This window comes from Pavona decussata, unplaced genomic scaffold (genome assembly GCF_977016875.1).
Source record: "Pavona decussata unplaced genomic scaffold, jaPavDecu1.1 SCAFFOLD_38, whole genome shotgun sequence".
Lineage (NCBI taxonomy): Eukaryota > Metazoa > Cnidaria > Anthozoa > Scleractinia > Agariciidae > Pavona > Pavona decussata.
This window is the reverse complement of record NW_028145460.1, coordinates 2,229,075-2,255,958: the sequence shown is the minus strand read 5'-3', so window position 1 is coordinate 2,255,958 and position 26,884 is coordinate 2,229,075. Positions and strand designations below refer to the sequence as shown.

Below are 26,884 nucleotides of genomic sequence, written 5' to 3'. Positions count from 1 at the left end.
ACTGCTCAGAGCCTGGGACCAATATAAAATCCAAGATGGCCGCCTTGTTCCGTGAAGTTACGTTTTCGTGAAAAATTCTGAGTTTGCTTGTTCGTTTTAAATGGTTGAATCAGTTTAGATCTCACAATGAGTGGAAAACATAAACAGAGAACTAAAGGAAACGTCAAGGTATGATACAGTGTAAAAAGGGATCGAACATCTGCACGTGCTTTGGGTAGATGATTAAACTTATTTAAAACTTAGGCTTATGACTTCCTGTACAGCTTATTTCCTGGATAGAAGTATGATCTTGTGATAAATTTCTGGACTGTGATCTTGCGAAATTTTAAATGTTCCCATGAATTGCTTCAATATTTCTTTTAGTTAGCTCCTGTGATAGTTGTAAACTATCAAGGAGAGAAACAAACGAAGAACTAAGAACCTGTACTGTAGTTGATTCGGATTTCCTCTCTAAAAACAGTGTTCTTTCAATTTGACGAGCTGTATTTAAAAGAGACTTAGTTGGTGTTCAATCAAGTTCGATTACCAAACATTTGATTTGACAACACAAGTGTAATAAATTAGGAGATTCCCTTTTATGCCATTTAACTGTTCAATCCATGTAAAAACTTATGTTGTGGTTTAATTTTGTTTTGGTGTAAAATTTTTCAAACCACTTTAATTTTTATTTTCCTTTGTGCAGTGTTCATTACCATAATCTGAGACAAAAGAAAATAAAAATTAAAATGGTTTGAAATTTTTTTTAACCAAAAAAACAATTTTGAACCACGGCATACATGTATATATGTTGTAGGTTAAAATAAATCCAGGTTAAAATGATTTCGACCTAGGTTGATTTGTATTTTCCTTTGTTAAGATTGGGTAATTTACATCTTAAACAAAGGAAAATACAAATCAACCTAGGTTAAAATCATTTTAACCTGGGATTCATCTTAACCTACAACATATACAGCCATCTTTTAATCTTGGTGTTGTATCCAGAAAGTTGGATCTGTTGTTTCCAGGTGGTGTTGTGTGTCCATACTTTCTTGTTAAATTTTTTTTGACTGATGCAAATGACCATGAGGTTTTCAAGTGTGACGACGGAAAGAAAGACGGACAGAAAGAAAACAGGGATGGTCTCATGATTAAGTAATAAATAATATGATTTTATTCTATATATTCATCAGTAAATTTCCTTACCATGATAGATATATGCCAATGTATGAGGCTTTATATCTCTTGCTGGTAGAAAAATCCTGTATCAGTACTTGTTAAGTCGAGAGCTGTATACATCTTCATGTTTTGTAATGGGTTTAATCATTGTGATCATCACCATGATAATTATTTTTAATAGATTTTCTTAGGAGTAACAGTCGGCAGGGGGACATGTATTCTGCAGAATGCCGAACACCAAATCCATAGAAGTCCTATTATGTCAAACGTCTGCTATAACAACAACTAAAAGCTAACCGTCTGTATAATCAGTGCTTAACCCTAAATCATAGTAACTATGCCTTTGAAATAGTATAGAGAAGTGCTTAACGCTAAACTGTTGTAGATGGCATAAAATGCTACCTTTGGCATTTGGCATTCTGCAAAATAACCCTGCTGAGTAACGGTTGTAGACATATTGTTGAAAAAGGGGGTTAAATGGCGTTGCTTCAGGAGGGGCGGGGGAAGGAGGGGGAGAGTGACAACTTATATATTCATGCACAGTGTACATCATATCATCTTAGACTAAACTGTAATCAGTGTATCAAGAGAATGGGAATTCTTTTTGTAATGTTGCCAGCCATCCAGCAGTGGTCGTGCAGCAGCTTTGATCTCTAAGGATGGTACTGTGGGCTTTGTTGGTTTTGGAGGATTGATGGGAAGTCCTGGAGCGAGTAACCTTGGTTACGTCCCAATGGCTGCTGGCACGGGTGAGGATGTCGATGCTTCTGTTGATTCAGAGTTTAGGATGGTGATGAGGAAGCTTATGAAGAGAGATGCTGTTACAAAACTGAAGGTTAGTCAAGCTGAGCCTGCTTAAAGAAAAATTCAGCACTGAGATCTGAAAACTGGCTTAAGAATGGGTTTCTAATTACGCTTGCCAGGTGCAGTCCCTGCATTAAGTGATTTTCAAATTTCTAAGAATTTAATTCATCACTAATACACTGTAGATGAACCTTAAAGATTGGCCTGATGCCATTCAGACATGGCTGGAAGATATCCAAGGCATGGAAATCCTGCAAGTAGGAGCCATTCCAAGCAAGCAATGTCATGCTGAAACAAATTCTGTTGAAAATACTCACATGAGCTAGTCTAATGTTGACCTAAACTTACAAAATCAAGAGGGAGACATGGGTGGCCTGGTAGCCTGAAACTGCAAAGGTTTGCTTGGAAAGCCATTCAGTAAAATGATCTGCAAAAATTACTAGGTCCCAGTTGTTCAAAGCCCAATATTAAGCTACATAATCAAATTACTAATCAATAAAGATTCTTCTGAAAGATTTTTCTCCCTCATTCTTGACTCTTTTGATGTTCTCTTTGCTTTTGTCATCATTGTTGCTAAAGCTGACCTATTGCATGCAGAATGCAGTGAAGATGGTGAACACTATTGGGGCTTTGAGGTTTCAAATTGTTTTAGCTACATTTTTAAAGAATTACTTCTCACTGTGTTGACTCTTTGACATGAATTCATCTCAGGCAATTCAAGAGTTCACTGACTTGTGCAAGAATTCAAGTGCTAGTGCCGTGGAAAGTGCACTCCCCTTCTGGCCAAGGCTTTTCAACAAGTTGTCTCTGGTAACGTGATTTCACTTTGGCTAGAGGATCAATTTAAGTTAGATGTGTGATGTTTAGAATATTATTATGAAATACAGTTTTGTAAAGTAACACTTTAATTACAGACTTGAAAATTAATGTAGCAAAAAACGTTTATCACCTTAAATGTACACATGTCAAATACCTGTACATGTATTTTGGACATGTCATCTTATGAGTTTGGTCAGCCTTGTTGGTCTTGTTACACTGTACACATGTTTTGTAAGTCGCTAAGTAACATGAATTCCATATTCATGATCACTAATGATTACAAACAATCACAAGACAGTATATTTGCATTCATATTAATCCGTGTGTTGTTCCAGAAAATCTCCATGCTCCCATAGCTTTTTTTGGTTTGGACCCACCACCCCTCTGCAAATTTCAATTCAGCTTCATACCATCCTTCTCCACCCCCCTAGCCTTGGAATTTCCAAGAATTGGTAGTGGGGGGGGGGGGGGGTTGGGGGTATGGATGTGTTCTGGAACTACACATTGTTAGGAATAACTGCCTTGGTGTGAAAAGAGAATGGTTCTATTCTGTTCTATTGTTGAATATTGTAATGGTCACAAGCACACCTCTATAATAAATCAAAATCAACTTTGTTTAATGAGGGTGACATTTAACAGTCTGTTTACAACTGACAAACCTGTGGCCCTCAGATTCCAGATTGAATTGGAATTTGGAAATGTCAGTTTTTGAGGAGAGGGGAAAACCAGAGAACCCAGCATAAAACCTCTTGGAGCAAGGACGAGAACAAACAACAAACTCAACCCAGATATTATGGGGAGCCTGGGAATCATTCCCGGGGCACATTGATGGGAGGCGAGCGCTTTCACCACTCGCCACCCCTGCTCCCCTATTTTTATTCTTCTGTGCTGTATTGATGGCACAAGTATATCGTACAGTGATAGATTACTGGAGATCACATAAACATAGCTTTTAGTCAGAGTACATTGATGTGAAATTTGTTGATTTTTCTACAGGATGTTGATCACAGAGTGCGAGAAGCTACTCAGCAGGCCATGGAACAGCTAGTTCTGAGAGTTGGTCGTAATCTTGCCCCCCATCTTCGTTATATCATTGGCCCATGGCTGTGTTCTCAATTTGATACTTATGCTGTGGTGGCATCATCAGGAATAAAGTCATTTCAGGCGGCATTCTCAGAAGAAAAGCAAGTTGAAGTCATCATGTTTTGTAGAAAGGAGTTGTTTGAGGTTTGTTGTCAAATGTTTCATAATTACAGATGCATGTCAGTTTAGTTGAAAGTGAAGTGGATTTTGGATGAAGCAAAATCAAAATTTTAATTGGCACAGCCTGTAAAGAGACCTGAGGCCAATATTGACAACAAAAATTTTTGATATAATTGATACTGTCATATTTCTTCAAAATCATGATATTGACACGTCCGTTTTCAAGTACAGCCGATTGAGACCAAGTGGAAATAGAAATTGTTTGACTCTATATTGCATATTGTGGCTGATCATGAGGATTAGTTCCTTTTCTGTGAAAGTGTTACCCTTTTATACCCGGTATTTTATGGGGTATAATTTTCCACAGTGTTAGCCTCATTCAAGTGGGCAAATTGACTATAGAATCTGTAGGTCCTTACAATGTAGTTCAAGTCCTACTATCTACCAAATTTGATTAATTGCAACCCTGCAATCCAGTGTGTTCAATTCATTATTCACTTTCTTGAAATAGCCAATTTGCAAAGCTGGTTGGCTTTTGGCCTCTCAGCTAGGGCTTTTTATTAATGGCACATTTTGGGACAAAAATGTATTTCTTTACTTCAGTGGAGTGCCAGTAAACAAGCTAACAATATAAATGTGCATGCATGCGAACTTTTAGAAAGCATTCTGAGATCATTTTTCATTTCTCTGACATCCACAGTTCTTACAGGACAACATATTGACACAAACACCTTCAACCCTCTCTGATCCAAAGTAAGTGAACCACTTTGTAAATGATTTCATTCACCAGTTAATTCATACACGTAAAGGTTGTGGATGATTAATTTAATAAAGTGAACATAATTTGTTTAAAAAAACTTCAACAGGTCTGTGGTTAAGAGAATATATTTCAAATTAAACCCAGATAAGCAAATATAAATAAAGGCAAATTATGTTGTAGATAGCCCCTTTTGGGTTAGTTTCCTAACTAAAGTTGTAGGGAAGAGCGTGTGTGAATATAAAGTGGATACAGGTAAAATCACGAGGCTTGCCAACCCCATCCCCCCTCCCCAGAATTCCATTTAAAGAGCATAACTTAGGCATGAAGGGCAAAACATTTAAATCCCATCAAAAAACATTTTCCCTCTTCCTCCACCCCTGCTTTCCTTCTTTCTGGTTTTTACTTGCAAGACAGCTCTACTAACCATATTAAGTAATGTTTAAAACACGAGCAGTGCTCAGTGTTTTATTGGGATTTGCCCAGTGGTTTTATAAGACCCAATAAAACACATGCTGCAAGTTTTTTGAATGGCTTCAAAAACATTCCTGGAAAAGCATGTGTTAAGTGAGTTCACAACAATGATGCTTTTGAACGTTGGAAATTAGCATATGAGAAAAACATTAAGCACCGCATACTAATAAGGAGGAGGTTTTATCGGGTTTTAAAACCCCTGCACATGTGTTTTATTGAACATTTGATAGGTCAATGGGCTTATGAATTATTAATGAATTTTTGAAAAAAATATAAAGGCAAATTGTGTTGAAGATGACCTGTGTTGGGTTAGTTTCCTAACTAGAGTGGTAGGGAAGGGTGTGTAAGGACACAGGTCAATGTAATTTAATCACAAGGCTGGCCAACCCCATCCTCCTCCCCAGAATTCCATTTAAAGAGCATAACTTAGACATGAAGGGCAAAACATTTAAATCCCATCAAAAAACATTTCTCCTCTGTATCCACCCCTTCTTTCCTTCTTTCTGGTTTTCACTTGCAAGACAGCCCTACCAACCGTACTAATGTGTAAGATTAAGTCTGTATTATCTGGATTGGATTTACAACCTAGTTCATGTACATATATCAATAGCCTAGCCTTTTTGTCTGCTGCACCAGACTCAAACTGTACTGCCATGGCAGATGCTGTTTATTTGAAACTGACTGACCACAGCATGGCCTCCATTGGCTTTGTTATGTGTGACAACCTTTCTTTACCTAGATTTGTTCCAGAAGAGGAAAGGGAGGCCAAGTACAACAGGGTCCTTTCGTCGTCAATCCTGGCTCTTGGAAAGCTCATATCTGTAACATCAGACAAGGCCAGAGAAGAGATGGAAGAGCTTTACCTGCACTTATTAAGGGAAAAGAAGTTTTGGAAATATGCCAGACACAAATCTCCAAATGTAAGTATACCGTGTTTTAGCTAGGGACATGTGTATTTCAAGAGTGCTATTCAATGTTAAACAAACAAATAACATCTTACAGCTGTAAATAAATGAATAAGTAAATAAATAAATAAATAAATAAGTCTTTAATTCATCAGATAAAAGTACCTATCAGATGTTACATTCGTAGGTTAAGGAAAGGAAGAATATGCGCCCAAGAAGAAAAAAATAGTAGTAGTGTTCCTACAGCCATACCCACCTGATGCTGATAAACCAGGATAGCAGACATGCAAACCTCTGTGGTCCAAGTGCCACCTTACCTTGACCTCTCTGTTGTTTTGTCATTTATTTCTGTCACACTACATGTGTGCTTTAGGTACGAGGAGCAGTGTTTTCCATGGTTAGCATTGCCTGTGAAACTCTTCCCTCTATGATGAGTTCCTTGAGCTGCCAAGTGTCCCCGACTGTGCTGTCAGCACTGGATGATTCAGATCCTGCTGTGTGTCAACACGTGTGGAATGCTGTTTTATCTGTGCTGAGGAATATCACAGTAAGGAGAGTTTTTTTTTATCTAAATGGGCTAATTCTAATTACTGGTAGCGACCTGTTGCTTTTTCGCCTGGACTTTATACCTGGAGTGTTCTTTTGTGAAAATAGTAGACTAGACGGCTTTATTATATCATTAAAAAATTGCGCCCTTTGTAACATGTTGACTGGAAAAGTGGGATATCCATAATGCTTCATGTTGTAACTTCAAGAAGTGAAAAAATGAATAAAATACAAAAAATGTTGCTTCTCATGCTTACAAGCTACTGCTGCTTGCAATCTCTTTTCAATCTCAGTGTCAATCTGTCAAGCATGTTGACCTCTGGCTTAAATTAGCAAACCATTGTAAAGTGAGCTTTTTTATCCTTTTTTCAGTTGAGAGGTTCAGTGTGTCATTTTAATGTTGTCTGATAAACAGGGATTTTCTGACACAGTCCAAACTCCTTATGTCACATTGCTTTTTTGACTAAGAAGTGAACGCCTCCCTAGAAGCTTAATAATAATTTCTTTTTTCCATCATCATATCTGAGACCTCTCCCAGGCGACCACATTACCTGGCATTTGCAAAGTCACGTACAGATTTTTGACTAAACTAATTGAAATAAATGCATTTAAAAGCTGGGAGCTAAGGTTGTTCCATCACATTATTAATGTCTAAAATATCAAAGCAATCTGTCACTGGAATGGCAAGTATGCTCTGTTTTTTATCATGTTCTTTTAGTCTGAATTTTCTTTCTTATCAGGACTGTTGGAAGCAAGTCAATGTCCGCAAAGCTGTTTTACCAAAATTGTGGTCTGTCTTAAAAGATGGAGGCAGTGGCAATGCTACAGTTATCTTTCCAAACCTGCTTCCTTTCTTGAGCAAAGTTCCTTCAGAGGTTTGTGAAATAAAGTGCATATGTATTACACATGTTTCAATACAAACTCTAAAGTTTAAACATATTGTATTTCACTGACTTTGTTATTGTTAGTCATAATTATGATTTAATTTTCAATCCACTGTCCCCATGAAAACAGAATCAAATAAGGGGAAGAAAATTCACCCAAGATAATTAAATTATTAAAAAAAAAACGTTTACGAGGGCAGCAGTGATGGCACAGTAATGAGAGCACTCGCCTCCCACCGATGTGGCCCGGGTTTGATTCCTGGACTTGGCGTCATATGTGGGATGAGTTTTTTTGTTGGTTCTCGTCCTTGCTCCGAGAGGTTCTTTCTTTGGGTACTTCAGTTTTTCCCTCTCCTCAAAAACCAACATTTGCAAATTCCAATTTGATCTGGATTATTGTCAAGCACTTTCTCATGAGCCTCTGGCTCTGGAGATTGTGCAAGCACTCCCTGTTTTATTGACATTAAATAGTATTACTTTACTTTACTTTACTTTAATGTTGTTTCTTGAAAGGTTTTTCCTAAAACAATATAAAATGCACCATTGTGTAAGTTTTGAGCTTCAGATCTAAAGTTTACATGTTAGTGGATGCCCAAATACATTATCTGTTAAGAAAACTTGTATTTCAGCGCAATTTATTGTAGTTAGAGTTATACAGTAGAACACCCAATTAAATAAACAGCTCATTATTTACAGGTAGTTGGTAGTGGACTAGGATTCTACCAAGAACTCTTTACTAGTCTGCAGGAGGGCTTGTCTAAGGAGCGTGTACAGAGCAGCCCAAGTGAATGTTCTGCAGTGGTTTCTGCATTTATGGAGTGTATGAGGTTTTGTCTTCTACACGAGTTTGATGATAAAGAGCCACATGCCATGGTTCAAGAATACTTGATCAAGGAACAGGTAAAGGAACTGTGACAGACTATAACTAGGATTCATTTTTGTTTTAACTCATTCAATCCTGATTAGCAGAAAACATAAATATTTTAACTTCCTCTCAATGATTGTCACCCATTTCTTTCCATTGTAAATGAGAAGTTGGAAGAACTTGCATTTTCTTTTTCTGAGTATGCCTTTTTTCAATCCCTGAAAAATACAGCCATCAAGTTGGAATTACTTCCAAAGGACATCCATAATATGCCTCTTTTACCTTCCTCTTTAATGGGGAGTCCTTGGGAACAGATGAACTATCTAATGTGATAAATGTCCATACTGTAGCCATACCTGTAATGATAGGATCGACTAGGTTAAGATTCAGCTTGAAAGCAATGCCCAGAAAGGAAATTTCAATGTACGGTAAGAAGCCTTTTCTCATGCCCAGCTTGAGAAGAATAAGAATAAGATTTTTTTGTACTGCCCCACTCATGCATTTAATACAAGATATCAATTAAGTGAAATAAATATATTATAGGATAGGGGAGAAGTAAGGGCTACATTTTAATCAAGGCTACTGCTACAATGTACGTGTGCAGGATTATGTATGTGGCCATAAGATTAAGAGTAACTATTTTTGTGTTCTCTTAGCTGCTCGCACTGATGAAAACCTCCTTAGAAAAGCATGCGAGCAAAACTGTGCAGTCCAGTCTTTATGTTGTTGTTGCTGATCTACTGACGTACTTGTCAGTCAAGTCCGAAACTGATTGCAAGCCAGTGGAGGATTGTGAACAAGAAGAGCATAAAACGCCACAGCAATTTAGGGAAATGCTAAACTGGTTCTGGGAAGGTCTGAGTTGTCTCTGCTTGAAAAATCTCAAATCAGCTGGTCAGAAGGTAGGAAATAATTGCAGTATTCTCTCTGCTTTCATTTGTCTATAATCAGTGTGTGAAACGAAACAAAAAGTTGGTCCCTTACTTTCATCCATGTCCAAAAATGCAGGCAGTTGCAAGTACAGTCAACCGGTTATCTAAAAAAGCAAGAAATTGTATTAACAAATAAAGTGGAATTGAGCGTTTTTATACCCAAATGTAAAAAAGTGGGAGGAGAGATATATGTAGTAAAGGGGTGGTTGGACCATATTTCGGCACAAGGCTCTCTTAGATTCGTCTAGGTAAGACAGATGACTGCGTTTTTGTGTGGATTTTTAGAAGCTAAATAACATCATTGGAAAGGACTCCTTTTCGCCTTTTAAAGACAGCACTCTGTCTTGATATTAACATGTAGTTCAAACTTCGCTTACACCCTCACTTCAATCAAAGGCTCCTGTGAGCCAACTCGTGAATGCAGATGACACATAGTAATTGAAATTTAGACGGCTACGGAAACTTCCTCAAAAGCTAAAAGAAATTATATCTTTGCCCGATTATGTAACGAAAAATGACCATTCTTGTACTATTAAAATGATTGTCAAATTATTCTGTACAGATTGAATAAGCCGATTATTCTGATGCGCCGATTAAAAAAAATCACGTGTTTTTTTTATTCAAAGTTCAGTCCACGCAATCCTCAAGTAAAAATAATGAACTATGACAAGCTCTTGCTAAATAAGGATTATTTATCGACCGCGTCCTTTTGCTTTCCCATAAATTACCAGTTGTAAATTTCGAAAATGAAACATTTTTCCCCTGTGAAACCTCTATGAAAGCTGACAAGATCTTAAAGTGTTCATTTCACCAGAAATTTGCATAATTTTGTTTACGACGTCAATGATGCGTGACATGGCACGTTCCGCTTTCGCGTGAAAACTGACAAATTAAATTATTTTTAATTAAATTATTTCTAAATTAAATTATTTTTAATTCTTAAAAGAAACCGCACTTTGTAGAAAAAAACGAAAAAAACCTATAACTTTGCTCAGATTCAACGAAAAATCTCCATTCTTACACTGAAATGATTGTCAAATTATTCACTACAGAATGAATGAGAGAATTCTGACGCGTCGTGAAAAAAAAATTTCACGTTTTTTTTTTTCACTAATTGAGTTTACGACCCCGGACTTTCTGAAAAACTGAAAAAACTTGTAACTTTGCTCAGATTGAACGAAAAATCTCCATTCTTGCACTAAATGATCGTCAAATTATTCTCTACATATTGAATAAGAATTTCCTGATGCGCCGTGAACAATAAATGTTCGCGTGTTTTTCCCACTAATTGAATTTGAAACTCACTCACTGCGCACGCCCGAAAGTTAACGACAAAACCGACCGACTGATCGACCAAGTCAAAAAAAAAAGCCAGCTATCGCTATAACTCGTTCATTGCGCATGCGCGCATTCACGAGTTAAAAAGGGCACCCTTGAGGGATCTTTCTGTGTGATTCCCTTTGGTTTTTGTAATGCACCAGTCACGTTCTGAAGAACAATGCAAGTTTGATCTTTCTCTTACTTCTCCAATGGCCCGGGCCTCATTAAGAATACAGAGAAACGTATTATATAATTAAAGTAAATGATTGAAAGAACCTGAATGTATGAAGTGGTCATATATATCCATCTGAAAGATAGGCCCTTGTGGTGTTGTAGTGAATATTATAATATTAATTACAATGTTTGTATTTTTCCCCATAGGTTGACATGGAACATATTTCTGCTGTTTCACATTGTTTGATTACTCTTAAAAGCCCAACTACAAAGAACAAAAGGCAACAGAAGGTTGCATTTATGGAATCTTTGTCTGAACAGTTTAGCAGGAGTTCATTTGAAAGTGTTTTACCAAGTGAAAAATGCCATTCTTTGAGTAGTTTATCACCAAGGCCTGACGATGTGGAAAAACTTTATAACGGTTGTCTGTTGGACTTGGTTTGCAATGTTTGTACTTTGTGTATAGATGAGATAACACAAGAGAATTCGCTGATGCATCTAAGCCTCCTCTCATTGCTCATTCCTCATTTTACATCAACAAAACTTCTCAAGACCTTAATTCAAACCAGAGAAGAGTCTTCAATTTCACTTTCAATGGATGACAATAGTTACTATACACTTAGTGGACAGTTTCTTTCTCATACCTTGTTCCCTTGGATGAAGTTATCGTCTGAACAGTTTTCCTCTTGTGATCAGAGCAAGGATGATGTGAGTAGTGTCTTTACAGAGAGCAAATCTGCTGAATATGTTATCGCTATTTTCTGTGGAATCATAACAACACTACCAGTTGAGAAACAGGAAGGTCTGGTTTCAAGAGCTCTTCAGGTGAGTTTAATTGTCTAGTCTAGAATAACTTGAAATTGTTCTGGGCCAGTTTGTTTAAAGCATGATTAAGCTAATCCAGGGTTAGTATGACCTTTGATTCCAGTTTAGTTACTAATGAATAAACTAAGATTTTACCCTTCAGTTTTGACTTAGACTTTTTTCTGCCTTTTGGAGAAGTTGTCCCTTGTGGAAATTCCGAATATAATATAACTAGATAGCTGAGCAAAAGAAATGGTTGTTTAAGAGAAGAAATCCCTTACAACAGGTGGTTGCTCAAGGAGGTTTGTCTGTATTAAAATAGATAAGTGAGTGAAAGGAAACAATTATTTTGATAGAGGCACCATGCAATAAACTAGTACATGTTTAGTGATAGTTCAGTGACTAACACATCATGTATATGGGTATTTTTCCAAACAGCAAAACTCAGGAGTCAGTTTCGTGTACAAACTTGTGCATCAGGTAAGACCATTAGATACCATAATGACCAAATTTACCAGTTTATAAGGAAAACCCAGTGACTGGTTGAACAGAACAACCGCAATTTTGGAGGTGTTATACAATTGGCCCCTGTGTACTATTGGTATTTCTTGCATGCTCTTGTGGAGCACTCAGCTGTAGGGCGCGAGAAAATTATATAGCCACATATAACAGCCTTGACGTAAAGTATTGCATAGAACTTAATGCTGTGTGCAGCTGCTAATGCCGGACTTGATGTTTGATCATAGTGGAGGGCATTTGTTCCTAATATTAACTTCCCCTTATTAATTGACTTCTTTGCAATTCACCCAAGGATTCTAGTGGGAGGGATTCAAGGCACTTACAGTTATGCAATAAATGGAGTGTAGGCTGTGAGCCGTTTGATTAAAAATAGATTTAGTGATAATAGTTCCCATTATAATTATTCTGACAATTCTGAGGGTTGTTGGTGATGATGATGATGATGATGATGATGATGATGATGATGATGGTCTGGATGAATGGGCAACATACATCTCCATTACTGGGAAATAGGACCAGACGTCAGCTTAGATAGGCGTCGATGGCTGCTATCAGTACATTTGTTGGTCCCACCCCTTTTTATGATTGTGAATGAACGAACTTACGATAGACACCAGGGTTATGTCAGTATTTCTCAAATGTGGTGCAATTGTTTCTGCTTACTTTAGGGTCTTCTCGCTGACGTCTCTGGTGTCATCAGGTGGCTTCAGTGTGCAGAAGGAAATGAAAAACTGCTTGACTTGTCAAGACGTTTAGTTCTTCATGTTGGACATGATGCCTCAAACATCACAGCAGCCCTTCCTTTAGAAGACCGTAGAGTTGTTTGGAAACTGCTTAAATTGTGTCTTGTAACAACAAGAAGTGGTCAGTTCAGTTGATAAATGTACTACAGTCGAAGCTCTCCTTGCAACCACTTTCGTAAGCGACCAGCTCTAGCTACGACCACTATTGAATTCTCGTTTCCCGTTTGAATTCTCACTAAAACTCTGTAATCAAAAGCTGTCGTAAACGACCGCTCCCATAAGCGACTGCGACCAATTTTGGGAATTCCCAACTGGTCTTTTCCTTTATTTTTAAGCTCTCGTAAGCGACCACTCAAAGATTCTGATACGTATTAATAGATGATTTACTTCTGGATCAAGAGCGTCGGCCTGAGACCGAGGTAGAAAGCTTTATGCTAAAAGCTCTGGTTAGTGACCAGCTTCTATTGTTTCAGCTTTTGGTCTCTTACGAGATTGCATTCTCGTAAGCGACCAGCTCTAGTTACGACCGCTTTTTCCAATTCTCGTGGTGGTCGCTTACGAGAACTTCGCCTGTAGTTACACTGATATTTTTCTATATTTTGTAGCATGTGAGGTGGAGACTATTCATTGTCATTGCTATAAAGTTTGCTACTGTCTTTCCTCTTTCCTGTAATGTTCTGTTGGCGATTACAGTAGCCCAACTCATTTACAACACAGCTGAGTAAAATGATTGCTTACTGAATAAGCAGCGGATTGTGAGAAACTTTACTTAGCAATGAAGAAAACCATCTCTTGTTTATGAATCAATTGTTATCACTACATACTTGGGCGACTTCTATTCTTGTACGGTTTTAGCTGATAGCCTACCGTAGACAGCCAATCACAGCCCACAATCAAGTATTCTTACCCTGGGGCTGCCTTTGAAGAGGACAGAAAGTGTCATTCAAACTACAAGACATTTATTGGCTGGTGCATTTTCGATAATGTTTGACCTTTCAGTGTTGTATTTGCAGTTCTGATGTTGGAGACCGACTTAGTTGAGAAGATTTTTCAGCATTTCCTGAGGATTCTTAGACAGTCAGATCCAGGAAGTGAACAAGAATTGTTGCTGCTGTTGGACATATTGGAGACGTTCCTTTCTAATTGTGAAACAAATGTAAGTCCTAGGTTGTCCTTAGCTAGTATAAGTTGGAACAACATTCTATCCCAGCAGAGACCTGAACACCTCAAGCTGCTTTAGGATGAGGGTTTCAAAATGAGAGGCAGAGCTCCCACCAGTGTGTCTCTGGTCCAAGTCCCAGATCCATTGCCTTATGTGGGTTGGGTTGTTAGTTTTCGCCTTGCCAGAAGCTTTCTGTCGCCAGACGACTTAATAAAAAGCATTGGTCCGTAGGAACCAGTAAGCACAGAACCATTCTCAGATAATGAATGCATCAACCATTGTGATTTCTTCTCACGTTCTCATCAAAATTAAATTGACCAGACACTCCCAAGACCCCCAACCTTAGTTACCTTTGGAAGTATGCAGGTGTGTCAAACATGAACCTAAGGCGTTTTCCATTTTTCAGAACTGGCCTGCCTGATCGATCATTTTCCAAACGGAATGCACCAATAGACCCTTCTCCAAAATGGCAGCCGAAAATTCAAATGAGTTAGAATTAAAAACGTTTACCAGCACTAGAAAGAGCACTTTTACTTTAATAACCCTGTAGAGTTTCAGCATATCAGGTGTAATATCAGCTGAGAAAATGTAAGTTGAAAAATGAAAAATTTACAGACGTTTGCATGACTGGGGTTTGACGTATACCCCCAGTCATACAAACGTCTGTAAATTTGTCAATTTCATCTTACATTTCCCAAGCTGACATAACACCCAATATACTGAAACTTTGCAAGATTACTAAAGTAAAGGTGCTCTTTCCAGTGCTGCTATCAGTTTTTCATTCAGTTTAATTTTAACTCATTCAAATCTGTTGCCACCATTTTGGGGAAGGGTCTATTTGAACGACAGTTTATATGCAATTTTTTGGAATTCCTTCACAATAACACACACTGTTCTCAGAATGTGCCATTTTGAAGAATTCGAAGAATCAGTCCTTCAAATTTGCACACTCCATTTACGGAGCGACCAGTCTGGCAAGCCAATTCTGACAAATGGAAGAACCCCCTAGTAAATGCCCCGATATACAGTGGGTGTCCCTGTGGCTCAGTGGTTAGAGTATCCAACCGACATGTGTTGTCCCGCCACGGAATAAGAATTGTTTCGTGATAGTCCTATGGTTGTGGTACACGTACTTATCTGTAATCTGTTTCTACTTTTCAGCCTGGCGATCTTGTACCCTGTACACAGGATCTTCTTCTTGCTGTCTTTCAATTACAGTTGTCTGACGCGCTTCATATTTCTGGTAAGTCGTTTCTTTTTCCAGCAGCTCATAATGTTGGCTGAAACTCCAGTTATATAAGATCACCGATCACGGTTGAGTGTTTTGTTTTTGCAGGAAATGTATCGCAGTCTTTGACAAAAACGTGGCAAGCAGGATTGAAGGTGTTCAGACTTTTGCCTTGTGATGTGGATTTAAAACCGTGTCAGACCCTTTTGATAAAAGCAGCTGCAGTTTGTCATGACAAGTTGAGAAAGGTTGATACACTTGAGAGGTATTCCTCAATTGACTTGTATTGTTTCCATTTGAGCATAATCATTCTAGAAGAATGTCTTACGTAACTAGAGATGTTAAGAACGATCTTACAGTCTCAGACAATTCTAGTCATAATTTTCGTGAATAACTGAAGGTCATAGGTTCGACTCCTATTGGGTGAACTTGGATTTCCTTTTTCCGAGTATGCCGGTGTCACTCACTGAATAATACATCATTTTCAACTGAGAATAACTTCTTGGAAACTATAGTTTTGTAAATGCGTATAGTTTACTTGTACTTGACCGAGCTGAAAAATGACAGAGCTCAGCCAGCCGTTATCTCCTCTTACTCACATCTTTATTCGCATTTCCTATGACCAGTAAACAGCTTAAACGTTAAAGGAAAGCTTTATTTAACCTGATAAATATCGATCAGCAAATGTAAAGAAAAAGCACTGGTATCAACCGGTGGTCAACCATAAAAAATAATAATTGCGTTCGACGTAGAAAGAACGTAGAGTCGAGATTGTATGGGACAATCAATCAACGAATAAATGGATGTTGGGACGCGTATCTGGCATCCCCGGCAGATTTTGCAGGGGCGGATGACATCATCACCAACTTGGCAAAGGAGAGAGAGCCTGGGATCGAGATAATCGAAACGCACTCCCTAATGTTTGGTTATTACTGGTAAATAAAATGTATTTACAGGATAAAAGTATTAAAATTGTGTTGCTAACTATGTGAAAAATAAACTGCAATCTACATTTGTGTTGCTTCCTATCTGAATCTAGAAAAAATTTAAAAGTGTTAGTTTTAGAAAATGTTTAGGATTATAGGAATCTCTAGAAACACAAACAGAACTGTGGCCTGCTAAATTGTCCACATGACTGAGTGCACCACTAAGGGCAACGTCCAACGAGAGACAGCGCTCATGCAGCGGATTTCGTAGTGACACAAACCCTACCTGAATTCTTCAACATGAAGAAAATGGTAGCCGATTCCTTCAGCGCTTAAATATCTTATTAGAGAGATTTAGCGTCGCGTTTACGGCTAACGCCAAACGGGAAACGTCAAGCCGCTGTTTGTTCTAAAGTGCATAAACTTGTGTTTCTCGTGCTCACTTCTCTCTTTTTTGTGTTTGCTCGATAGCTGTCGCCGACTGGGTGGAGATAAGCTTAAACCAAAAAAGCTTCCTTGTTTTTCATCAAAGAGAAAATTTCATCCTGGCGTTTGCCGCTTGCCGTAAACGCGATGCTAAATCTCTCTATTGTACAAAACTGGGTCCTTATAAAGCCAGTTAGTTATTTATAAATTAGTACTACAATTGTAGGTTAATCAAATAGAAGAAAGATCCTCGCAGTTTTTACGCAACTTAATTGTAGGTTAAGTGTCTCAAAATCATTCACACTGGCCTGATTGCAATTTTGTGTCTGAACGGCATTGTTAATTTTATTCCCTTTAGAGTGGAGAACATGGTGGTTAAAGCTGTTTGTCTACTGAAGGATGCGAACCTCGCGAATGACGCAGATGAATCAGTACACGAGCCCTTATCACAGCGAGTTTTTGACTCCTTAGCACCAAATGAACAGGAACTAAATTTTCTTAGAGATGAATGTTCCACGGTGAGTCTTTAAAGAGCAGCATTCCGCGCCTTTTTTATTGTGTCCCATGCTCTCTATGTCTAAAAAAAAAAAAGGTAATTCATAAAGGGAAAACAAACGAAATCCCTACCGTGAAGAAGGTTTGGAAATGTGATCTTTATTATCATAAAATTTGGTGGGCTTTTGCTTTAAATTTCTCCAAGTGTTATTAGTGGTTTGAGAAGCTCTGTCGAACAAGTACCTCGGTGTTTGGAAATCGGATGACACTATTCCTCGTGTTCGATATATTGTATAACAATATTTACTGTCATGCCACTAGGCGTGAAGGAGATTGGTCGTTTGACAAGGAAAATGTCTGGAAATACAAAGGGAGAGAGACTTTGAGACTTGAGACGGTCACAATGGAAGGGCGTCCGACCGGCGACCCAGTCGACACGAAAGATAGTAGTTGTACAACTAACATTCGTGACCATTTTCCCTTTCACAGAGTCAGTGGTTGTTGCCTCCGCTGTTAGAAAGAAACCTACCAGTCACGTCAATCGTTGATGATCAGCTCGATGAATGTCAGACCACACTGAACACTCTTACAAATCACCAGAAAACGATTTTGTTTTCCTCGACTTTGCTCAAAGAAGTCCTCTCAGATTCTGATGAATCACCTCTTGCTAACAGTGTAATCGTGACAAGGGATTTCTTAGTTAGACTATGGCTGGAGATGAGTTGGCTGCGACATTGGTGTACCTGTGTCTTCGGAAGCAGTGACATCACAGAGGTTAGTGAATGAAGAAAGCAATTATCTCAACAATTATTATTGAATACAATCACTTCGCGAATGGTTGTTAGCTGTCGCTGTCTTGAATTGGGTATTTTAGTGATACATGTGAGGACTTGTATGGAAAGATGTTTGACCAGTGATCCCGTCGCCAGATTGTACTTAGGGTTGGTAAAGTTATTTTGATGTTTTCTTAGGAATTTGGCACGGACATCTCTGACCAGGCTATTTACAATCTTCTACTGAAACTTCAAAAGACAAGTAGTCATCTGCTGGAATACATCAAAAACAAAGACTGGTGTGGGGCTCTTCTCACAGACGCACTCACACGTTCCAGAACTGAAGGCTTCTTGTGGTGTCAAGTGTTGGAAGGCATCTTACAGGACTTGCAACAGCTCAGCGTCTCTTGCGACTCTACTTTGCTGCTAACCGAAGTACAAGCATCAGCTGCCCTAGAGGAAAAGGAATGCCAGACGCTTAATTCCTTATTACCTCATGTGGATGGAATTTACGAACTAAAAGTCATCACTGAACAGTACGCTGGACTGTTATCCGCAGAGAAGGACGAAAGTGGTGAGTTGTGTTCCTTTTGACGAATTTGGCGAACGTTCGTCAATGGGTACACAAATAATGGCAACAATTTATGAATCTCTGTCAATGATACTGTGTTTGTTTGAGATCTCCTTAAACCTAAAGATGCTAGAAGGTATACTATAAGATCAGACAACCAGAGATTGCTGCAAGCCCCGAAAACAGAATTCAGAGCCATCGATATGGAATGCCTTACCTTAAACTTACCTTAATGAGAAAGCTTTTAGAACTGAATGATTAGATTTTTAAAATACGTTAATAATTCATAAGCCCATTGACCTATCAAATGGTCGATAATACATCACGTGCAGTGACTTTATATCGATAAACCTCCTCCTTATTAGTATGCGGTGTTTCTCTCGTATGCTAACTGTTCGCAAAAGCATAACTGTTATGTACTCTATTGACACACGCTTTTCCAGGAATGTTTTTTTCTTGAAGCCGTTCAAAAAACTCGCAGCACGTGTTTTATCGGGTCTAAAACCCGATAAAACACTCCTGCTCGCTTTTTAAACATTACGTAAATAAGGTAGCGCTTTGGAATTTTTAAAAAGTTTTAGTGTTTTAGAAATTTATTCGTTATTTATTTATTTATTTATTTATTTATTTATCTGACCAGGGTTCGCTCGCGTGTTTGCTATCAATACATAATACATCACGTGCAGTGACTTTATATCGATAAACCTCCTCCTTATTAGTATGCGGTGTTTCTCTCGTATGCTAACTGTTCGCAAAAGCATAACTGTTATGTACTCTATTGACACACGCTTTTCCAGGAATGTTTTTTTCTTGAAGCCGTTCAAAAAACTCGCAGCACGTGTTTTATCGGGTCTAAAACCCGATAAAACACTCCTGCTCGCTTTTTAAACATTACGTAAATAAGGTAGCGCTTTGGAATTTTTAAAAAGTTTTAGTGTTTTAGAAATTTATTCGTTATTTATTTATTTATTTATTTATTTATCTGACCAGGGTTCGCTCGCGTGTTTGCTATCATTTGCGGCTCTCTGCAGCAGTGGTTCAAACAGGCCAAAGGCATTGAAGAAGCACTGCTGGAGTATCAGTTGACTGTAACAGAGATCCTAGACGAGCTGGTAGAGTGGAACAAGACTCATGACAGCATTATCCTCATAAACAGTCCGCTAGATGACAGTGCTTCCATGAGCGTGTTGACCGTAAACTTGTCACTTGTTAGGATTCTGCAGATGGCTGTTCTTCACTGTCCGGACAAAATGAACAGCAAGCATTGGGATTTTGTGCTCTGTAGTTTGGCTGGTTGGTTGCAGGTAATTCCAAGAGTGTTCTTGACTAGCGATGTCAACGTACAGTTGTATCGTGAAAACTCAGGTTATTATCATGAGGACAACATGGGAAAGATGAAATCAAGCAGTATATTGTTCATTATCAAAAACTGGATCGTTGTATAATGCAATTCGAGCGATTTGATTAGCTTGGCGGCCATGGTATACCCGAGAAACAGATACCATTAAGTTGTCTTCTAATTGTTCTTGCAAAGCGAAATCAGCAAAATCTAGCAATATTTCTTGATGAAAACCAGCTTCGAGAGGATTTGAGTTCCATTTGATTTTCCAACCAAAGTTTCCCTTTATTATACATTCGGTGATGCTTAGCCTGCCTCACCTGTGTCACCGTGTTCCCTGAGATTAGAAACTTTACTCTGCACTGCCTCGCCCAGGTTTATAGCAAAAACATTTTCAGGGAAAATGGTACAGGGAGAACCCTACGGTGGACCGGCATGACACTTATGTAGGGAAGGATAGAAATACTTCCAGTTGCATCATCTTATAAGGCGGGCTAGGTCACGCCCAAACAGCTGCTAGCACCAGGGCTTGCCAAAAACTTTTACTAGTAAGTCTTCAGGACGAGACAAGGTTAAGACCTTAAGACAAACATGTGAACATCTCAGTTGATATTAAACCGTGCACCATGCTCATCCATTCATTCGTTGCCTTTCAACAGACCTGTGAAGAAAATCGTTCAAACCTGACAACTTCGTTGAAATGCGTGGCTCTCTGCTGCCAAGTTTGTTCCCTCTTTTGTACAGTGGCACGCTTCTTTGAAGAGAACGCTTCTAAACTTCCCAAACTTGTTAGTGAGGAACACTCCAGTGATGCGTCACCTGAAGCAGAAAGTGCATCCTCAGAAACTTCATCGAGTTTGACTGGTGATGTGGCCGACTTCCCTCCAAATCTTTATGCTGAATGGTTGGAGTTCTTCAGTGGAACGCTGTTTAACACGGTGTTACAACTGTTCGTATGTCATGCAGGTAACAAACGCGTTTATCAGCACCCACGACAACCATGTTTTGGAAACCTTAAATTTGTCGTGTCTCTTTTTTTCTTAAATTTTATCTTGCTTGTTACCTTTACGGAATACCGGATTATTGATCTTCAGCGATATTACGGTCAACCTACGTCACGAATGACCGATATTCCCGAGAATGAAAAATTCGAATTCCTCTTTGTAATGTCCGACATTTGAATGGAATCTTGAACATTTTTCCGGAAATCTTTCTGAAAAAAGACACATTAACTGAAAGTCAAATATTCGGGAAACATTTGTACTTAATGCTGTAATGAAAAGAAAAATTCCTAGCCTTATGCCGTCAATAAACTAGGGCAAATTCTACGGGAACTCTCAAATATCGCAGGCGATGTTCAAAACTAACACGAAAGTTTCAAAACTCCGTTCAAATTTCAAAAATACCAGTCAGCTTGACGAAGGTTGACTGTAATGCTCTTTACGGATGTCGGGTTGATCACTGGAACCTCTCCGTTCTTTAATGATGGTAGATGAGTCATTTTGTTCTTCATCGTCCTCTCAATAGCAACATGCATTACCTTTTCTCATTTCAGCTAAGTGTCAAAGCGTCCATTTTGAAGCCTCCCTTTGGTCCAATCGCGTCAGCGTGTCACTGGGGTCAGCGGTGGTCTACACTCCGGTGGCTTTATTGAAGGAGCATAAGTTTGAGGGACTACCACTTGCAAGCTCAAGAGGATCCTCAAACGTGCCCCAGTGGATGGGGGATCTCATGGAGTATTGCTTACCTCTTTTGAAATGCAGCGTGCATGGACTTCAGTTTGCTGCGTATCACTTGCTTTCGAAGTAAGTTAATAACTGTTACACAGTGTGTCACAATGCAGCCTTGGCAGCTTGCCTCGCGGGGTAGAAGGGAGGGAGGAGGGGAGGGGGATGCTGCTAACAATCACAATCGAGAAGAGAGCCCAAAGGCAGCTTCAATCCCCCCCCCCTTTCCCCCTTTTTTCTTGTGATTCTTTCCTATCATCTTCAAGCCTATCATCTCCCGGTCACGACGTCATATGTGGGTTGAGTTTGTTGTTGGTTCTCGTCCCTGCTCCGAGGGTTTTTCTCCGGGTACTCTGGTTTTCCTCCCTCCACAAAAACCAACATTTCCAAATTCCAATTCAACCTAAACGCACGGACACCTTTGAACGAGTTCCTAAAGCTCTTTGGTGCTTCGTGGGTAAATAAATTACAATGCATTTACATTTACACATTACAAGTACAGCCTCTGAAACTTTGTATAAACTTAGCATGTTTATTCGTCGAGAAAAACGGCGTCAAACACAGTCATTAGCAAGTGCGACCTTCTACGCGGTACAACCAAGTTGTCGATCTAAGTCAGTGGAAGTTATTTAAGGCTACTATGGACTCCGGTGGCGCCCTATAGTCTTTCGTAATTATAAATAGGAGCAAGACTTTAAGTGACACAGGAAACTACTCGGTATATGATGTGAAAAAAGAATTGTTTTTAATTTTGTCTCATAGATAATGGACTAAAGAAGAGTCTTTCTTTTTTTCCTTTTTTATTTGCATGTGACAGTCTTACACAAACTTGCAGTAGAAGTTCGTAAATCCATCGATTACCCCGAAATAAGCATCTCTGGATTTACATAACGCCATCTTAAAACAACGACTCGTAAATTTCGTGAAAATAACGGCGTTAGCTTACTTATTAATGATTTTGCCGTTGCCTTTTCGCAGAGTAATGGAGGAGTTCACTCTGCTGAGTGACAAGGACGCTGATTCTGAGGAAAGTGAAGACGAACCAGTCAGGTAATTGGTTGTAAACGTTAACCTCACAAATAATCTTTTATGTGAAATATTTTCCATGTTTCGGCTCTGAATCTTAAACTAGTCGACATGCAGGTTCTGGAAAAGAGGCAAACAGATGATTGCGAATGTAAACAGGAAAAATAAATGAACAAATAAAAGAATAAAGAAAGAAAGAAAACAACGCTGACTTGTATCCAGAGACAGTACCACGAGTTGCATTCATCAGTTATACGGTCGTCTTATGTTCGTGTTCTGTTGAACCCTTTAAGCTCTAACAGTGATCAGCCTCAAATTTTTCCCTTTAATATTTAACAATTATTCACCGAAGTGGAGGTGAATAGTGATGGATATTTTTAGTATATAACACACAAGCTGAATAACTAGCGGACCAAAAAAATTATTTTATTTCTGACAATGTACCGACAAATGGTATGAAATTTTAAAATCTCGCGTGCCAGGCGGTAAGCGATTTCTTATTGTAGAAAGTTCCGTCTCGCTTTCTTGCAGACAAATAAAACTTTTGGAGACAATTGTTTAATTCCTACAGTGTCATTTCTTCAAATTCGTCTTGTTGTTGAAACCATGCTGAAAAATATTAGATGTTTCATTGTTTTCATTGTAATTTTAGTGCTCGGCAGTTTTCGTAAACAAGAGATTGTATTTTCATTTTTCGCCTTAGAATATGAGGTTGAAAAGATTAAATAACTTACATTTAATTCCGTCAAACCAAACTTTGTTGTAGGCTCGATTTCCAGCCGCTGTTCGGGAAACGAGCCCGCGCTCCTCCCCCGAAAAGTCTCTCTCGGGGAGGAACGAAGACCGGACTCAAGAGAGCGGCGGAAATCGAGCCTAACTGTGTTGCCATTTATGTATTTTTTTGACATCCGCCTCTGGGAAGAAATACTGGACGCACGAATGGAAACTATATCGGGTTAACAAGTTATTTTGTCGTTAGATAAAGTTGTGTGTTTGTCTTGTCAGTAGGTGTACTACTGTTTCTGTTGTAGGAGGCGTTCAAGCGTTTGACTTTTATATTTACAGGTCCCCACCCACCCCTCTGATAGAACTGATAAATTTGACATGCGCACATATGGCCGAGATGGTGAGTGAAGCTAAGGTGCCGTTTGGCGAGCACCTGGACATGACAGGGGACACAGAGGCACAAACTGTCAGCATGGCTCTCATGCTTGCCTGGAAACTCCTACTAAAGTTCTTTAGAGGCTTAACTCAAGAAAAGCGCGTTGAATATGCTAAGTACATTAGGCAAAACAAGATGGTGGACGTTCTTCTTGGTGTGCTGTTTCGATTGATTCCGCTCAGGACAATAGGGACTGTGATCGATTGCGAGCCAGAGATCGGACGCTTTGTTGGTCAGCGTACTATCCATGAGCTGGCATGCGGTGTGTGTTATTCCTTGTTGCAGTGGATGCCTGCCATTGTTAGGCAGTGGTGGAATGGTCTGGATAAACGTCAGTCTGCTATAGTAGACAAGTAAGGAGGATTTCTTTTGTTCTTTTGTAAGAACGAAAATCGAAAGGTGGAAAATCCGTCTCGATACTGAGTTTTTACTCGAGTGTGCACACTTTGGTATTTAATCTTCAGATTTAAAAGGAACAACAACTTTGCACAGTGTACATATAACAAATTGTACCGATAGTAGGGGTAAGTTTCAAAGGAACGCAGTTTGATTCAGTTTTGTTCGCCCTGTATGAACTAAGAATTAGCAGCTGTGTGCTGCACGGTCAGTTTAGGTATACTTAGAACCAGTTTGACCTGTTTGTTTAATACACCGCACCCACTTGTTTCACTCAGATTCACAACTTCCAGCATCACTCCTCAGTTATGCCAGAGAGAAATGGAACTGGTTCAAAACTCGTCAGTCCGGTTTGACAACATGCAAGTCAAGACTCGTCGAAGTGCCCGTGAGGTTGCTGCAGTGTACACTGTTGAAGATATGTCTATGGAGCTGGTGGTCAAACTGGCGCCAAACCACCCTCTGGGGGTGGTTTCGGTTGAAAGTGGAAGGAAGATAGGGGTGGCGGCAGCGCAATGGAGGAGCTGGATGCTTCAGATGACAACATTCCTCACACATCAGGTTCGAAGCAAACTCTTTAAGCCGACGATAATAGCGAATTGGCTGGCATTCTGAATTTGTCAAAACATAGCGCAAAGGACAGTATTCGCGTGAGAATCCAGGTGACAGATACTTCCGTATGAATCAATTTCTGAAAACATTAAAATATGCGATATGAATCAAATGTATTGGTCCGTAAATTTTTCCCTTGGAATTTACAGACCAGTGTATCGAATAGTAGTAGAAAATCCTTCTCAATTTTTTCTTCCCGCGTTTAAGGCGTCATTGCAGGAATGCTTAGTCTCGCTGTTTCTCTCTTCCTCAATTGTTTCATTCTGAGTATTCAACAATCCCATTCACACTTTCGTCCACACAGCTTTCTTCCTCTGCACGCTAAAACAACTGAGGAATTGAGAAATCACGAGACAAGCGTTCCTGTATTGATGTCACAGCCCTTTTATTTATTTTTACGGTTGCTGTGATATCTAATGATTTTACCGACCAAATAACGTGTAAATGTAAATATAAATGTAAAATCTCCTTTCTTGAGCGGCATTGAACCCAACCAGAAGTGAAATTCTTATACGCCTCAAACGCGGGGGAAGAAACATTGATTGACCTCTTTTTTCCCCTTTCATTTCAGAATGGAAGCATAATGGATGGGCTTATTCTGTGGAAGCGAAATGTCGACAAGCGCTTTGAGGGTGTAGAGGACTGCATGATTTGCTTCTCCGTGATTCACGGCAGTAACTATTCTCTTCCGAAACTGAGCTGCAAAACCTGCAAGAAGAAATTCCACTCGGCGTGTTTGTACAAGTGGTTTAGCACCAGCAACAATGCGACATGTCCTCTGTGTCGAAATCTCTTTTGATGACCCCTTAAAGCCACAATGGTGACCAAGATGTAATTTTCTCCTTGCAATACCATTGCTAAAATCAAACGTCACCAAGGGAATGACCACCAAGGGTAAAACGTCTTGATGATTAAACAGATTCTCTCAACTAGTGCCATAAGAAGTACATAGAGAATACTGAGAAGAATCTGCATTTTGATATTGGAGGGTTTTAAGGTCTTCACACTCAAGTGCATGCCCAAATTAATGAAGAAGAAAATAAAATCGTCTCATTCATTTCTGTGTAGAACGTGTCTGTATGAAGATGTAGGGCAACACAGAGCATCACTCTGCTCATTCGCTTTCATTTTATAATCACACTTTTAGAATGTGATTCTGTCCATAGACTCAAACGTTTTAACCGGTTTGAGCCGCATATAAACAAACACCACCTCGGTGGAATGGTGACATGTAGGATGCCAACCGCAATACGAGCCGTCTTCGATTTCAATATCATAGTTTTAGACAATTATTCGTTGTCTAAATAGTAATAATAATAATTAAAAAAAAGCACAGGAAATCATCTTGTGATGTAAAATTGATTTATTCAGTACTTGCCATATCACGTGTAGCGCTCCGCTGGAAACACGAAAACACACACACACACACAAAACACGAGGTGACATTTGGGACAACTGGCAACACGTTTACAGGGTGGTTAAAGAACAAATAAAAAACTCTTCGTCCGGCCCGTGTTCTTGTGGTTAAGTTAAATTAAGGTTTTGAAAAACGAAAAAGCTCAGAAAATATGAGTCAAAAGTAGGACTGAACAGCTGTTTCCAGTTATGTTAACTTTATTCTAACGTTTTTGAGTGTTTCATTGGTGTATATCGAATGACCTAAATGCAAATTGCAAGCACAGGCATAGTATGAAATTTATGCAAACCTGTAGAAGATATAACTTTGCCAATATGTTCCCAATAAAGATGTCACAAAAGATGTAAATTGACAAATTGATAAATTGACTCCGAAAAACATCTTGCAAACTTGTAACGTGTAAGTATCGCAAGATTTCGGTCATTGCCAAACGTAACAAGACATGCTAGGCTAATTAACAATTATTCCACGAGCGCGCGCGCGTTGGATATGGAACTTAAGCAGCGACAACGGCAACGCCAGCGAAAACGTCACCTGAAAATATCTATACTTCATTCGTACTACTTTGCTATTATTTCAACTCGTTCAACTTCTACAGAAACGGCGAACTACCCAGGAACCAAATTGGTAGGAGTGGCTTTTAAGTTACCAGAGAGAATGAAAAATTCACGGTCGTGTGCGGTTCACGTTCTCCAAAAAACCATGAATTTGGTCATTTAA

General features: G+C 39.0%; 1 protein-coding gene across 1 annotated transcript; it reads left to right on the top strand.

Moving 5' to 3' along the window:
• The first annotated feature begins 8 nt into the window (after positions 1-8).
• Positions 9-26,256, top strand: LOC146483571 (E3 ubiquitin-protein ligase listerin-like). Its single transcript, XM_085105736.1, has 26 exons — positions 9-168; positions 1,775-1,990; positions 2,671-2,769; positions 3,775-4,005; positions 4,682-4,734; positions 5,952-6,132; positions 6,491-6,664; positions 7,404-7,538; positions 8,244-8,447; positions 9,069-9,314; positions 11,046-11,663; positions 12,081-12,122; positions 12,830-13,025; positions 13,918-14,060; positions 15,228-15,309; positions 15,403-15,559; positions 17,005-17,164; positions 17,631-17,915; positions 18,113-18,488; positions 19,476-19,789; positions 20,484-20,790; positions 21,380-21,629; positions 22,530-22,601; positions 23,643-24,092; positions 24,414-24,696; positions 25,319-26,256. The coding sequence occupies exons 1-26, from the start codon at positions 127-129 to the stop codon at positions 25,544-25,546; spliced, it is 5,544 nt and encodes a 1,847-aa protein (XP_084961862.1). The 5' UTR covers positions 9-126; the 3' UTR covers positions 25,547-26,256.
• The last annotated feature ends 628 nt before the right edge of the window (positions 26,257-26,884 follow it).

Excerpts from the sequence above, each read along its gene's own strand:
- LOC146483571 (XM_085105736.1), top strand. The coding sequence starts at position 127 with ATGAGTGGAAAACATAAACAGAGAACTAAAGGAAACGTCAAG. Across the intron at positions 169-1,774 it reads GAACTAAAGGAAACGTCAAG|CCATCCAGCAGTGGTCGTGC; the intron begins GTATGATACAGT and ends TAATGTTGCCAG. Across the intron at positions 2,770-3,774 it reads TTTTCAACAAGTTGTCTCTG|GATGTTGATCACAGAGTGCG; the intron begins GTAACGTGATTT and ends ATTTTTCTACAG.